General features: G+C 34.9%; 2 protein-coding genes across 2 annotated transcripts; one reads left to right on the forward strand and one right to left on the reverse strand.

The window, feature by feature from the left end:
* The first annotated feature begins 1,378 nt into the window (after positions 1 to 1,378).
* On the forward strand, positions 1,379 to 9,538 carry SppL (signal peptide peptidase-like protein). Its single transcript, XM_018546009.1, has 7 exons — positions 1,379 to 2,281; positions 2,381 to 2,521; positions 2,604 to 2,920; positions 3,420 to 3,763; positions 4,002 to 4,427; positions 6,485 to 6,694; positions 9,191 to 9,538. Exons 2-6 carry the CDS (start codon positions 2,493 to 2,495, stop codon positions 6,551 to 6,553), a joined length of 1,185 nt encoding a protein of 394 aa, XP_018401511.1. The 5' UTR covers positions 1,379 to 2,281; positions 2,381 to 2,492; the 3' UTR covers positions 6,554 to 6,694; positions 9,191 to 9,538.
* Positions 9,539 to 9,749: 211 nt separating this feature from the next.
* On the reverse strand, positions 9,750 to 12,784 carry LOC108778770 (calcium release-activated calcium channel protein 1). Its single transcript, XM_018546035.1, has 2 exons — positions 12,086 to 12,784; positions 9,750 to 10,281 (listed from the first exon to the last, which is right to left on the reverse strand). Exons 1-2 carry the CDS (start codon positions 12,680 to 12,682, stop codon positions 9,790 to 9,792), a joined length of 1,089 nt encoding a protein of 362 aa, XP_018401537.1. The 5' UTR covers positions 12,683 to 12,784; the 3' UTR covers positions 9,750 to 9,789.
* Between the last annotated feature and the right edge of the window lie 362 nt (positions 12,785 to 13,146).

The following is a 13,146-nucleotide window of genomic DNA, read 5'->3' on the forward strand; positions in this document are numbered from 1 at the left end:
ATTCTTGTATCGATGCATCGAGAATCGATCCTTTTTCTTCTTGAAGAATTTAGGTCTGTTCTTTATTGCTGAACTTTTCCAGGAGAAGGGAAAAGATGAACTAGTGCCAGCAATAAAGAACAGACCTCTATTCTCAAACGATTCTTTAATTTCTCGATTTTTTCGGAATCGATCCAATTGAATCGTACCAATTCAATATTTCTAAAGGAGTCTACAGAGACCAGAGCGGCGCGGCGGCGAGCCAATGAGAGCCATGCTTTTACGCAAAATCATGGCTCTCATTGGCTATCGCTCGCCGCTTCACCGCTGCGCCGCTCTGGTCTGTAGGCTCCTATACGGTGCGCACAATCCGAATACATGGCACCGAAAAATTTCGCACTCAGTGCGCACTAGTCTGCAGCCTATCGCACATGAAATGCATAATAGAGCATGAGCATAACATAAAACTGTTGGACCAATAAAGCGGGGAGCACAGACTTTTGCATAACGCATAAACCATATACATAAAGAATTTGATTGGTCCATTGACTCATGCATAAGAAAATGGGCCAATGAAATTCCTTATGCACATGCTTTATGCGTTATGCAAACGTCTGTGCTCCCCGCTTAAGCATCCAGCATAAAGTTGCCATATTGATTAACATAAGATGCTCATTGGTCCAGCGGTCTGTTATGTTTATGCACTCTGTTATGCATCTCATGTGTTTTGGGCTTAAGGACTTTAGTGCAGAGAAAAAGAACAGGCCTATATATATTTTATACATGTATATAATATATATATATATACACATAAGGAATTATAAAATATATATCATACACGTGTCAAAATTTGTGTAATAAAAATCTAAGCGCCTTTGGTTTTTATCACGAATTGTGACTCGTATAAATTTAGACAATGTTAAAATATTAAGACGAACCTAGAACGAAATTATTAAGTGCAAAAATAGGATCGCATTAAGGCTTCGGTAATATATAACCAATAACTAATGAAAAAACGTCGTTTTGTAAAGAGATTGATACATATAAATAATTATAATTCTTAATTAGACTGTGATAAGAATAAAAATTAACTAAGTAAGAGAAAAATCTTATTATCGATGCACGGATCTTATAGTGCTTAAATATACTTGGGCGATAAAAGCTGCCAAAAAAATAACTGAAACATTTTCGTTTTTTGAATTGACACTTGCAAGGACACGTTTTCTAAACACCCGGTAGACGCGCTTGCGGGCCCTTGCGCTTTGCACTCGTCGAGTCACTTGGAGTTGCTTGGAGTCTTCGAGCAGTGGTTGACCCGCGCAGTAGTTCTCATTTCTCGCGGTACAGTGTATGTATGTACATATGTAGTACGTGCATAGGAAGGTCGTGTCGTGGTTTGGTGGTCGCCCTGATCGCGACCGACCGATAGAATACTACTCGTTTTCGTGTACGACCGCTCGAGCGGTAGGCCGATAAGATGATGCGAAGTCCTGCGGCGGGCTCAGACTTCGGAATCTTCGGATCGCCCAGGTGAGAGCCGCGTCGTCGCAGCGTGACGAGAGATCTCGGTCACGAAGGTCGCGAGGTAAACGCGAGAGCGGTTTTCCGAAGTAAAGGGAGTAACAAACCGCTTGGTCCTGGGGGGGGATCACGTGACCCGAGTGTTTACCAAAATGGTGAACGTTCATGGTGCGCGACGAACGGCACTGTGTTCCGTCCGCACGGGAGCGGCCGCGCGGCGCTCGGTTGCGTAAATAGCTGCGATCAGCTGTGCTGCTACGTGCGCAGAGCGGAGGGAGAGAGAGAGAGAGAGCGCATGCACGCAGTGCTTCGGAATTCCGATCGTCTCGACACGGCGTCGCGCGTCCCGTTGGGCTCCATCGCGTCTCGTCGCGTCCTAGACGAGTCGATCATTTCCGTCGTCGGCTGGCTCGTTTACGTTCTTTTCGGCTGGCATTTTCGTCGTTACGCCCCACGCCCGCAGGATATCTTTACGGGCGAAAGTTGGAAAGTGGATGGGAGATGCCTGGATTGGACGCGGAGGCAGTTGGCAGGGTCACGCTACAACGATCGCCTCCCTAACCGCATGATGATATACTAGAGCAGTGCTGGACCGAGCCTTTTCGCGATGTCGTTGATTCGTCTCGTTGCGCCGAGTTTGTTCTCGATCCGCCTGCCGTCCGCACTCTAAGCTCACGATAGAATCTTTTTATTTTCTTACATTGCGCCGCCAAAGTGGTGACTCGAGGCTTCCACAGGCCTAATTCCATTCGTCAATAATGCTGAACTCGAGGGATACCAGGTACGTTCTGAGCGATTTGTTTGTATCAGTAACAATTATTGCCCCACCGTGATCAGATTGATCAGAGCTAACGTTGTTCAATCTCTTTTTTTCTAGTAGCAGATGATCTCTGATATAGGTTAGTGCAAGTAAAAAGCACTTAAACAACAGACATCTAAATGTCAGGTGTTCTCGCATAGTGCTTGAGTGCTGCGGCCAAGCATTCTTAAACATGGCCACGTATCAAGTTGACTATCAGTGGTTAGTGCATGTCTTATCTCTCATTGATTTGTACATGATTCTTTTCGCTAGTTGTCAATCATATTATCCTGACTTGTTACAGGGCTTATTCTATAATGGATTCATCCAGGATATCCACCTTCCTAATATCAATTCTACTGATAGTTTACGGTAGTTTCCGATCTCTAAACATGGAGCAAGAAGCAAGGGAAAGAGAAAAGGAGAAGGAACGTAGTAATTTATTGACTGGACTTACTAGTAATAGTAGCGCCGGTAATCTGGATGGCGCTAACGGAGGAAGAGTTCAAACTCTCGATACAATGCATGCTCTCTGTCTACCTCTCGGTGCTTCCATTTCTCTACTCATCATGTTTTTCTTTTTTGACAGTATGCAGATGCTTCTTGCAATTTGTACAGCCAGTACGTTTAATAACAACTTTAATTTGGAATAAGCTTTTATGGGTGCTTTCCAATTGCTTAACACACATTATGACACAAACATAGACAAGAATGCATAAAACATTGTGCACAATTCTCTATTGGAGTAGACGGTGTACATTTTATATACAATATGGTTACAGATAGAATTAGATCAAATGTAGGTTTTTCTATCTGTATAGAATGAAAAAAGGCAAAAATACTAGTCGCTCAACTCCTTCAGTTAGAGGTTCTCAGTCTTATTTACAATCACTTGATTAGTAACATGTAATTGTCACTAGAAATGACAAACTTACTAATAGCCCTCGAGTTGAGTATAGATGTGTAGTGTTATGTTGACAATTATGGCAATTGAAACATAACTTGTGTTACTGTGTGCACAAAAATGTTGAATGATTTTACAGTTGAAAAACACCCAATGACGCAAAGCACTTGGTATGTATCTATGTCATCTAACATAAATTATACTGTTTCTTTGCAGTTATAGCTACAGTTGCATTGGCATTTCTATTGTTGCCTATGTGTCAGTATATCATTAGACCATGTTCTGATGGTAACAAAATATCTTTCGGTGTCTGTGGAAGATTTACGGGTGCTGAGTTACTCTCGTTTTCGCTCAGTGTGAGTATAGTATGCATCTGGGTTTTGACTGGACATTGGCTGCTGATGGATGCAATGGGTATGGGCCTGTGCGTGGCATTTATTGCATTTGTTCGACTACCTAGTCTCAAGGTATCCACATTGTTATTAACCGGACTGCTGATTTATGATGTCTTTTGGGTTTTCTTTTCGTCCTACATATTCAGCACAAACGTAATGGTTAAGGTAAGTTTTTGTTAAATCTTGCCAAGGTATTTATGACAAAACCATTGTATTCTTTTTAAACAAATTTATAATGTCATTGTGTGGTATTTTTTTTTTTTTTATATATAATGCATTGTAAGATAATATTAAACAGAATGTGTCTTATATAATTTGTTTAGAAATATTTTTGACATAGAGTATTACATACATATGTAACATACAAAAAATATATAATTTGTTTCTCTTCGTATTATCATAGGTAGCAACTAGGCCTGCAGATAATCCAGTAAGTCTCGTTGCTCGAAGATTACACTTAGGTGGCGTGGCGAGAGCAGCACCAAAATTACCTTTACCTGGAAAATTAGTTTTTCCATCGATACACCAAGCGGGACATTTTTCAATGTTAGGCCTTGGTGATATTGTCATGCCAGGTCTATTACTCTGTTTTGTCCTGCGATACGACGCATATAAAAAGACTCAGCTATTGCCGGGTGGCTGCGAAACTGGAGTACCACCGCCGCGTCACTTCAGCCGAATTAGCTATTTTCATTGCTCTTTGATTGGTTATTTTCTTGGTCTACTCACCGCCACTGTAAGCTCTGAGGTGTTCAAAGCTGCACAGCCTGCCTTATTGTACCTTGTGCCCTTCACTTTGTTGCCGCTGCTCACAATGGCGTATTTGAAGGTACTGTTATGTTTTGTATATATATATATATATATATAGCCTGTAAGGTATGAACAAAGATTGCGTTTTAAGATAAAAGTTAAAAGGTTCGATACATGTAATTTTTACATGTTATTTGATTGGATCTTGTACATGTTGTATTATTTAAAACAGTTTCAGAAATAGTACGAAAGGTTTCTTCAATATACGAGGGTTGCTATTTATGTATCCGGAATAATAAACAAAAACAAATATTTATCATTTAAAATGGTTTTATTGTTTTCCAAAATATTTTCCGTGATAATCAATACATTTTTGCATACATTTGAAATAAATTTTCATAGCACTTTTTCGATTCCGATTGAGGTATCTCCAAAACATGTATCAATCGCTTTTTCTGGCGTCGAAAATCGTTGACCACGTAAATTAATTATTCGCATACGGAAATAAAAAGAATTAGGTACAAAATCAGGACTGTACGGCGGATGACCCATTAATTCGATGTTTTGATCGATCAAATATTGAATTGTTTGGGCGAGAGCTCGCATTGTCATGGTGAAGAACGATCCTGCGTCGCTGGTTGTTTTTTCTTATTTCTTCTTGTGTATACTTGTCATACACCCAAGGATGCCTCAATCTCACGGTATGTCACATGACGATCTTGCATTATGATTTCGAGCACAGCATCGATGTTTTCTGGCACAACAACCGATTTTGCACAATCTTGTTTAAATTCGTCCGTGAGCGAACAACGGCCACGATTGAATTCATTAAACCAGTGATTTATTAGACAGTGATTTTAGATGGTGCTTTATCGCCAAAAGTCGAAGTGAGTTGATCGATGCACTGTTGTTGAGATAATCCACGTCGAAAGTCGTAGTAAATCATCGCACAAAAATTTTCACGAGTTAATTCCATGTTTTTACTAAGATGAAATTTTCAAATCACTGTAAACAATACAAATAGCGTCCGTATGACAAAACGTTCTGAGTACGTATACCGTCAAAAATGTCAAACCGTACTACGATGGATATGTCAAATAGCAACACCAGTGTTGCCACAATTCCGGATATATAAATAGCAACTTTCGTATTTCTTTTCTTTTATATTAAGTATAAGGGAGAGTGGTCTAAATCGGACCTATTTGCAGTTTTTGTTCTCTATAAGGCGTAAATAAAGTCCGATTATAAAATCAATGGCGCCGTTTGAAAGATCATTTAATTTCCTTCATTTTTGCTTGAGACTATTTTGACGTATCTCTTACCTGTGTCTGACTATAATGGAAAATGTAAAAATGCATTTTTCGGTCCGATTTGGAACTATGAGTTCCAAATCGTATCTCTCCTATTATGGACTTTTAGATAGAATTTTAAAATATTTTAATTAATTTTTGTTAGTATATCGATTAAAAACGAGCAATTCAAAGATAAAAATACAGTTTATATTATTTGAATTAAAATTAATAAAAAATTACATCAATCTGAGTCTGATAACACGTGATATTTTATTGATTTAGTGTTCCTTAGTCCAGATCTGGTCGGTCGATCACCAGTACTACAATGAGGTTGTGGCGAACCTTCTTTCTTCGATGACTTAGCTGGCTTCGTCTTTTTAATATTTTTTTGTATAGGTCCGATTTGGTCACGGATTCTTTCGAACGATTGGAACAAATTTTACAATAAACCGCAAAAGTAATAAAAAAACTCTTGATATTTTTTAATTCTACACTCTTTAATTATCTTAAATCAATTACCGTTCAAATTTTTAAAATCTTTTAAATAATAAATGATTTACAAGGATTTTCATTTTTAAAAAATTTTTGCATGATAGCCAAAAATACATATTTGCGTCTATTCTATGAACGTTATAACAGAGTACTGTCAAACTGCTGTCACATGTTCGGTGTCTTATAAGGACTTATTATAAATAGCACGCAAATCTACTTAACTGTATTTATTTAAATTAAAAAGGGTTCAATTTGGAACACGGTCCGATTTAGGACATTCTCCCCTATGTCATAAAATGATATATAAATTATAATACATAAGATTATGTGTGTGTTAATTGTTTACTTTCAGGGAGATTTACGTCGCATGTGGAGTGAACCATTCATATCTCAACAACCTTCTAAACATATGGACGTTTGACAAGAGTTATGGATCTAAATATATGGACGTTTGACAAGAGTCATGGGTCCTTGTATATTATGTTGTATTGGAGGCAAAATTTTTGAATGAAATTCACCATCATATAATTTCACATCGTTATTTTCATCAACGTCATTTAATGTAAGTAATTTTTTCTACACATACACGCATGTGCGCAATTCATTCGTATTCTTTTCAAAGTCAGTATGATACACAGAGAACAAATCGGATCTAAGAATCGATACGATTATTTGCGATCCAAAAATACATGTATAAAAATACATTATATACCGCATAAATAATTTAATTGTAATATAATGTCACAAATGTAATGTTAGCGGTGCAAAGAACTTTTTACCGAAACAATAGAGAACGAGAAAATCTCTGAGAATATTTCAGGAATGCCAAATGACACGTATATTATTTATACACGTGTACTGGCATTCTTTCTGTGTCTTAACTTGATGTTGAGTATATGGATAGACAATGTTGTGCACAATAGATAATCGCAACCGATAATTAACGTCATTTTGAACTAAATAATAACTAAAGACTCTTAGTATCATGTGATTAATTTAACGAACAAAGGAAGATCTTTTTACTTATACTGTAGAGAGTCATATCTCTCTCTATCTCTCCCCCCCCTCCCTCCCCCCCCCCCGCCTCCACCCTCCCCTCCATGAAAACAAAGCATTGAGAACTAAATATTATTCCCATAACATTCAATTAAAAATAACTAGAAAGACTTATTACAGAATACTATTTTGGTTCATTATACTCAATCGGAATCGAATTACTTGCGAATGTGTAACTATGAATAGGATGATTTACACAAACTGTTTGAATATTTAGATAAGAATCCAATACACACATATTCGTGTAGGTTGTGACTTTGTTTTAAAGTTGATTTAACGCTGAACAAAGTAGTAATACTAAAAATAGTTGTATATATTTATTATCATTTTCGTAAACTTTTAAGGGGGCACAGAGTTTTGCGATTTGCGATAATTAATGGCACGCTTTTCGATACCATATTTTGTTTTGCTATTTGTTTGTTAATAAGTTTATTTCGAAAGTAGAGTTTATTGTCATTTTCCACGTGTAAGTAGAAGAAAGAAACGTGAAACTGCGTTGTTAAGGAAGGTTTGTTTAAATAAAAAGACTTTCTAAACAAGCTCTTGCTATGGATAGGCTGTCAGAAAGACTTTATATATTTATTTAAGGATAAGACTGAAGATAATATGATGAAAGCCAATTTATTAAATGACTTTTTTGAAAGATAAACAAGTTTTTCTATTCTCTTAGATCAATCTATAATATCCTAAATATTAATGAAAAAAATAACATAATATATTCTATAATAGAATAATATTATACTATATATCTAAGAGAGATGGAATTACAACTGCTCTTATATTATTTCTTATAATAGATTACGTAAAATTCATAATTACAGATTAATCACATATTTAACGATTGCCTGACTCATTTTTTATATTATTATAATCAAAAGAAGCGAATTTTTATTAAATTATACATATGTTAGAATGATAATTCATAATTAACGATTCTTCGGATTCAATATTCAAACATTATTCCATTATCACAAATCTTTTAAAAATATTTTTTTATAATAGAGAAGATGAATTATTTGGTATTTTGGAAGTAACGTTAATCTTTCTGCATAATAATATAGAAACATCATATACTTGTATATTAATATACAGAATTTGAATTTTATCCTACAAAAAGAAAACATTTCTAATATCATCTTACTTTTGTATAATTGTTTTTAATATTATCTCATTTTTCATTTCTTTACCTGTCCATAGCACAAGCAGTTTATTCTCCATTGTTATATGTACATATATCAATCGAATCATCTTTTTATATTTTATAATAATTACAAATCAGTAAAATAAGTAATAAAATAAATTTTAATTACTTCCATTATTTTATCAGAAAATTACAAAGATATGTTTGTAAAATTGATTTTAATTAATTTAGAATGTAATTTCTTAGAGTAGTTTTCAACAATGCTCAAATCATCAATTTATCTCTTAACAGTATTTTTTTTTCTCTTTTGTATCAAGTTACGTATTGCAACATGACATTTATATTTCTGTAATATACGTTTTGATTTTGTTTTCTCTTCCAATGTACATACGGTAATAGTTCTCAAGAGGCAAACTTTACAATAAAATCTGCGTAACGCCTCTATGAAGAGATTTTGCTTATTAAGCAAATAATCGAATACAATGAATTTTCAATACGATGTAGCATGTATCTTTAAGAAAACGTTCAACTTTTCGGATATATAGATTAGTGCAATACAATTTGTAATTTATAACAACAGGTATCACCTAATACTTTTGTTGTACTAAAATAATTATATTTCCCCGTTTTGCTTACAATAACTCCTTCGATCGATGAGTGTTTTTGTATAAAAGAAGTTAAGACATAATATTATAGAAACCGTTTATAGTAAGATTACAACTTAGTTTATGGTAAAAACGAGAAGTATGTTAATTATATCTTTATTTTTTCCTAACATTAGAGTAAGAAACCACATTTTTCGCCGGACATTCGAAACTTTAACGATTTATTTATTGACTAGAAAAATTATGTAAATTTCAGGAAGTGTACATAAAATGAGTACTCAATTGTCCTTCAGTTTTTCCGCAAACTAAGTGATGCGGTAATAAAAGATACTATATATGTATATTAGCGACATGACATATGATAGTAACAGAATGGTCAAGGAACAGGTTTAAATAAAAATCAAGAGTTAAATCGTATACACACAGATATTATTAAATACTGGATATTATATAGGTAATATACTAAAGAGCACTTGCTTGTACTGTTGCAATTCTCGACTTGCATGTGTACAGCTATGTACATTTTTATATATAATAAAACTTGACCATTTTCATATGGTCGCGTTTGAAAAGTAAAGTGATAACAAATCCACACATGGTGTTCTTTTTTCATGTCATTTTCATTAAAGATATGTTTTAAATTGAAGAACAGCACCTATTTTAAACCTGAGTATTCCTGTCTGCCACAAATTAATTTATATTCTGATAGAAATTACTCGATATTCTTATTTATCAGATTTAATGCATTCTCTTTCATTAATAATTTGTGTGTGTGTGTGTGTGTGTGTGTGTGTGTGTGTGTGTGTGTGTGTGTGTGTGTGTGTGTGTGTTACAAGTTGCATTATTATTTTGAACTTATACATTAGTTTGCCCTATTGTCACGTTGTCCAAGTTCCTTTTTATGCTCTCCAAATCCTTCATATCTGATACCACACTTTCACATTTATAAACTACTAAAGAGTGATAAAAGTGAACAGCAAAAGCGACAAATACTATGAGTACGGGAATGACTATTATTGTGCTGGCAGTGGCGGCAGTAAAGGAATAGTCCCAGAACTTGACCCAGCAGAGAATAGCCACCTCTACTAGAAAGAGAAACAATCCGAGTATCGTGGAAAATGCCCAAGCTAATTCGATGAAACCGCGCATCCTCTCGTGGGGTGACTCCGTTATGAGTCGTGAAACTTGAAGCTTACTTATGGCTTCAATATTGGGTAAAAGATACGTGCTGATCATCAGTGCAAAAATGTGCACTGATACCAAGAAAGTGGTACAAACAGCAAACATTACAAACAGCCATTCCGGAACCGCCGTCGGTTCATTTATTTGTAGTTCCACCATTGCCACCTAAAAGACCAGAAAAAAATATTGAAATATATACAGTTTGCTACAATTGTCAGTAACGTTAGAAGATATTATTATAAATATCGCAAGAAGTGAAGCGGATTAAAGAAAGTGATATCTGCCTTATATAACTACAGATGTGCACGAAGATTACATAGAATTGTCGTCGACGTCAATTTAACCATTTTCAGGAAATGTTGTGTAATCGCATACAGCCCGCTCTGAGTTAGAGATTTCCAGGAAAACAGTTTTATTTTAATGATTTTCAAAATATCATAATTCATAAATATTTGTTGCTTATTACATATAAATAAGGAAAGTTACTTAATCGCCATTAATTGAATCAAATTAATTTTAATTGCATGGAAAACACAATATAAAAAGCATTTAATTTTATTTTAAATTAAAAATTTTTGTATAAATAAAATTTTTTAAAGTTTATAAAGAAATTTTTTACTCTAAGCTTATGTAAAGTGAAGTAAAAACGATATAACGCATGTATATACAATATTTAAAAACTAGATTAACAAATCATTAGTAGATGTTCACTTTTCAAAAATATTATATTTAAAGTAAAATTTCATTTTATTTTTGTTACATTATATATTGTTCAATTCATGTAAGTTGCACTAAATATGTCAATGTAAGAATAAAGAGAAAAGGGATTTTGTTATATATGATTTATAAAAATTTCCTAATCTTTATTTATCTTCTTGCATTTTTTCAGTTTTAATTCTTTCCTAAAAAATATATTTTTAAAAGTACTTTGATAACGTCTACAAAATTAACAAAGCTGATAATCAAATAACTCTAAAACAGTTGATATTATTGAAAAGGTTATAAAATAAGATTAAAAGAGGAAGAAAAAAAATGTCTTAGATATAAAGAAAGATATCTGATATCTTTGGAATGACTAAATACAGGTATGAAAAAACTTATTAAATATTAAAACTTGTGCTCAGAATGTCTGAAAACCGATTGTCCGATCGATTTCAAACTTTATCAAAGTGTAAAACATTCTTCTATTTCCTTATCTCTCACAATCAACTTAATTCCTCGAAAATTTAAATTTTTATTAAAGCAAACAAACAGCAACAATGCGAATTTTTTTCAATGTGCTATTTTGTTATTTTTATGATTATGATAATTATTAATAATTGACACATAATATCATGGGTATCATAAAGCAAAATTATATTACGTTCTCGGTAATATTATTTCTAAGTACTCACATCAGCCATATTGAATCGTGACGTTATAAGCAAAAAATGACGCGTTGATTTTTTTTATATATCTATCGTTTGTAAATGAAGAGAATTTGAATAAAACCAAATATTAAGATCATTTTAAAACATTTGTAAAAATGAGCTGAGATTATCCTTACCTCCCTTGTGAAAGTCAGTAAATAGTTGTGAGAGGCACGTAAAGTTTTGCATCTACTAATTTTCATTTCATCAGTCTCTTTTGACTATTCACTATTAGTAGAGGTAAGGATAGTCTCTACCCATTTTTACAAGTAGTTCAAAGCGATCTTATTTTGTTTCATCGAAATGCTCTTTATTTACAAATAGCATGCAAGAAACATCAACGTGTGACATTTCTCGCTTATGACGTCATGATTCCATATAGCTGAGACTATTCAGGAGCCTTAACGCAGTAAATAGAAAAACATTATTAAGATTTTTAAGTTTGCAAAAATCTGTAAAAATTGTTCATTTTTTGCTAAAGGCAAAAATCCTTTTGTATTTCAATGTTTACGCTATTTTAACACAATGTATAATACGAATGTAATTACTATTACGCTTACCATTGCGAATCCACTAAGAAGTTCAGATGTGGTTGCAGTTGCTTTTAATTTCGCTCTGCTCATGTGAAGTCTCCTCCACGAGAGGTTCTCAGGCCCATCCTGATCGTCAGTTTCATTCTGTGAGAATGGTGTGGATGACGGCGGAATCTGCGAGCCTGCACATGTACAGCAACACGTGTACGGCGGTGTACTATTGCCTAAAATGTAGCTGTTGGAGTGCGGACTAGAATACGGAAGATTATTGATTGATCTCATGTCCAGAGATACATATCTATTGTTATTGTGCCTATTTCTAGATGATAAAACTAGCTCGCTCTGAACAGGATATAACATGCTTCTGGAACTATGCGTGGAGAAGCTCAATTCGCTCATCTGTTTCGGAATCTTCGTAGGCAGATACGCCAGGGACATCGGCCTAGATCTCTGTCCACCGCAAGCCGGGAGCCTCCACGAGCTATCGCTCTGAGTTGACTTGTTGAATTTGCTACCTTTCACGTCTTCCCCCATATCGCTGAGCGAGGTACTCGCATTTAATCTCGCATCACTTACGACACTCGGCGTTTTCTCGTCCTGAATGCTGTCGACGAAAGCGCTCATCTCTTGGTTTTTCTCGCGTGGCAGAGTTGTATAATGAGAAATTCCACGACTATTTCTTCAAGTGTTTACGCATTCGACGCATCGTTCGTGACTATCACTTTGAACAAGACGATTCGATTGGATACTTAAAAGGCATGCAAGGTATATATACCATATATTACACTGCACGCAATTCACTTGTACTGTTTGCACAAAGTTTCATATGCAATCACATAATCGTTTGGATTATAAATTCTTTCCGACATTGTGGCGACTTACTTATTATTGTCGCGTTATCGCGTAGTCAAGTGCATTATATTTGCCTATCACATCATTATATCGCTGACCACGAGCGACACGTTGTTATCTCGCTGAGGACGGTATATTCAATACAAAGCGTCGGCGAAACATGTGCCGCATGTGGGTCATGTGTACTTACTACGGAGCGGCTGCGAACCTGTGTCCTAGAGCTCCGATCGAAAACT

This window comes from Cyphomyrmex costatus, unplaced genomic scaffold (genome assembly GCF_001594065.2).
Source record: "Cyphomyrmex costatus isolate MS0001 unplaced genomic scaffold, Ccosl1.0 scaffold51, whole genome shotgun sequence".
NCBI lineage: Eukaryota > Metazoa > Arthropoda > Insecta > Hymenoptera > Formicidae > Cyphomyrmex > Cyphomyrmex costatus.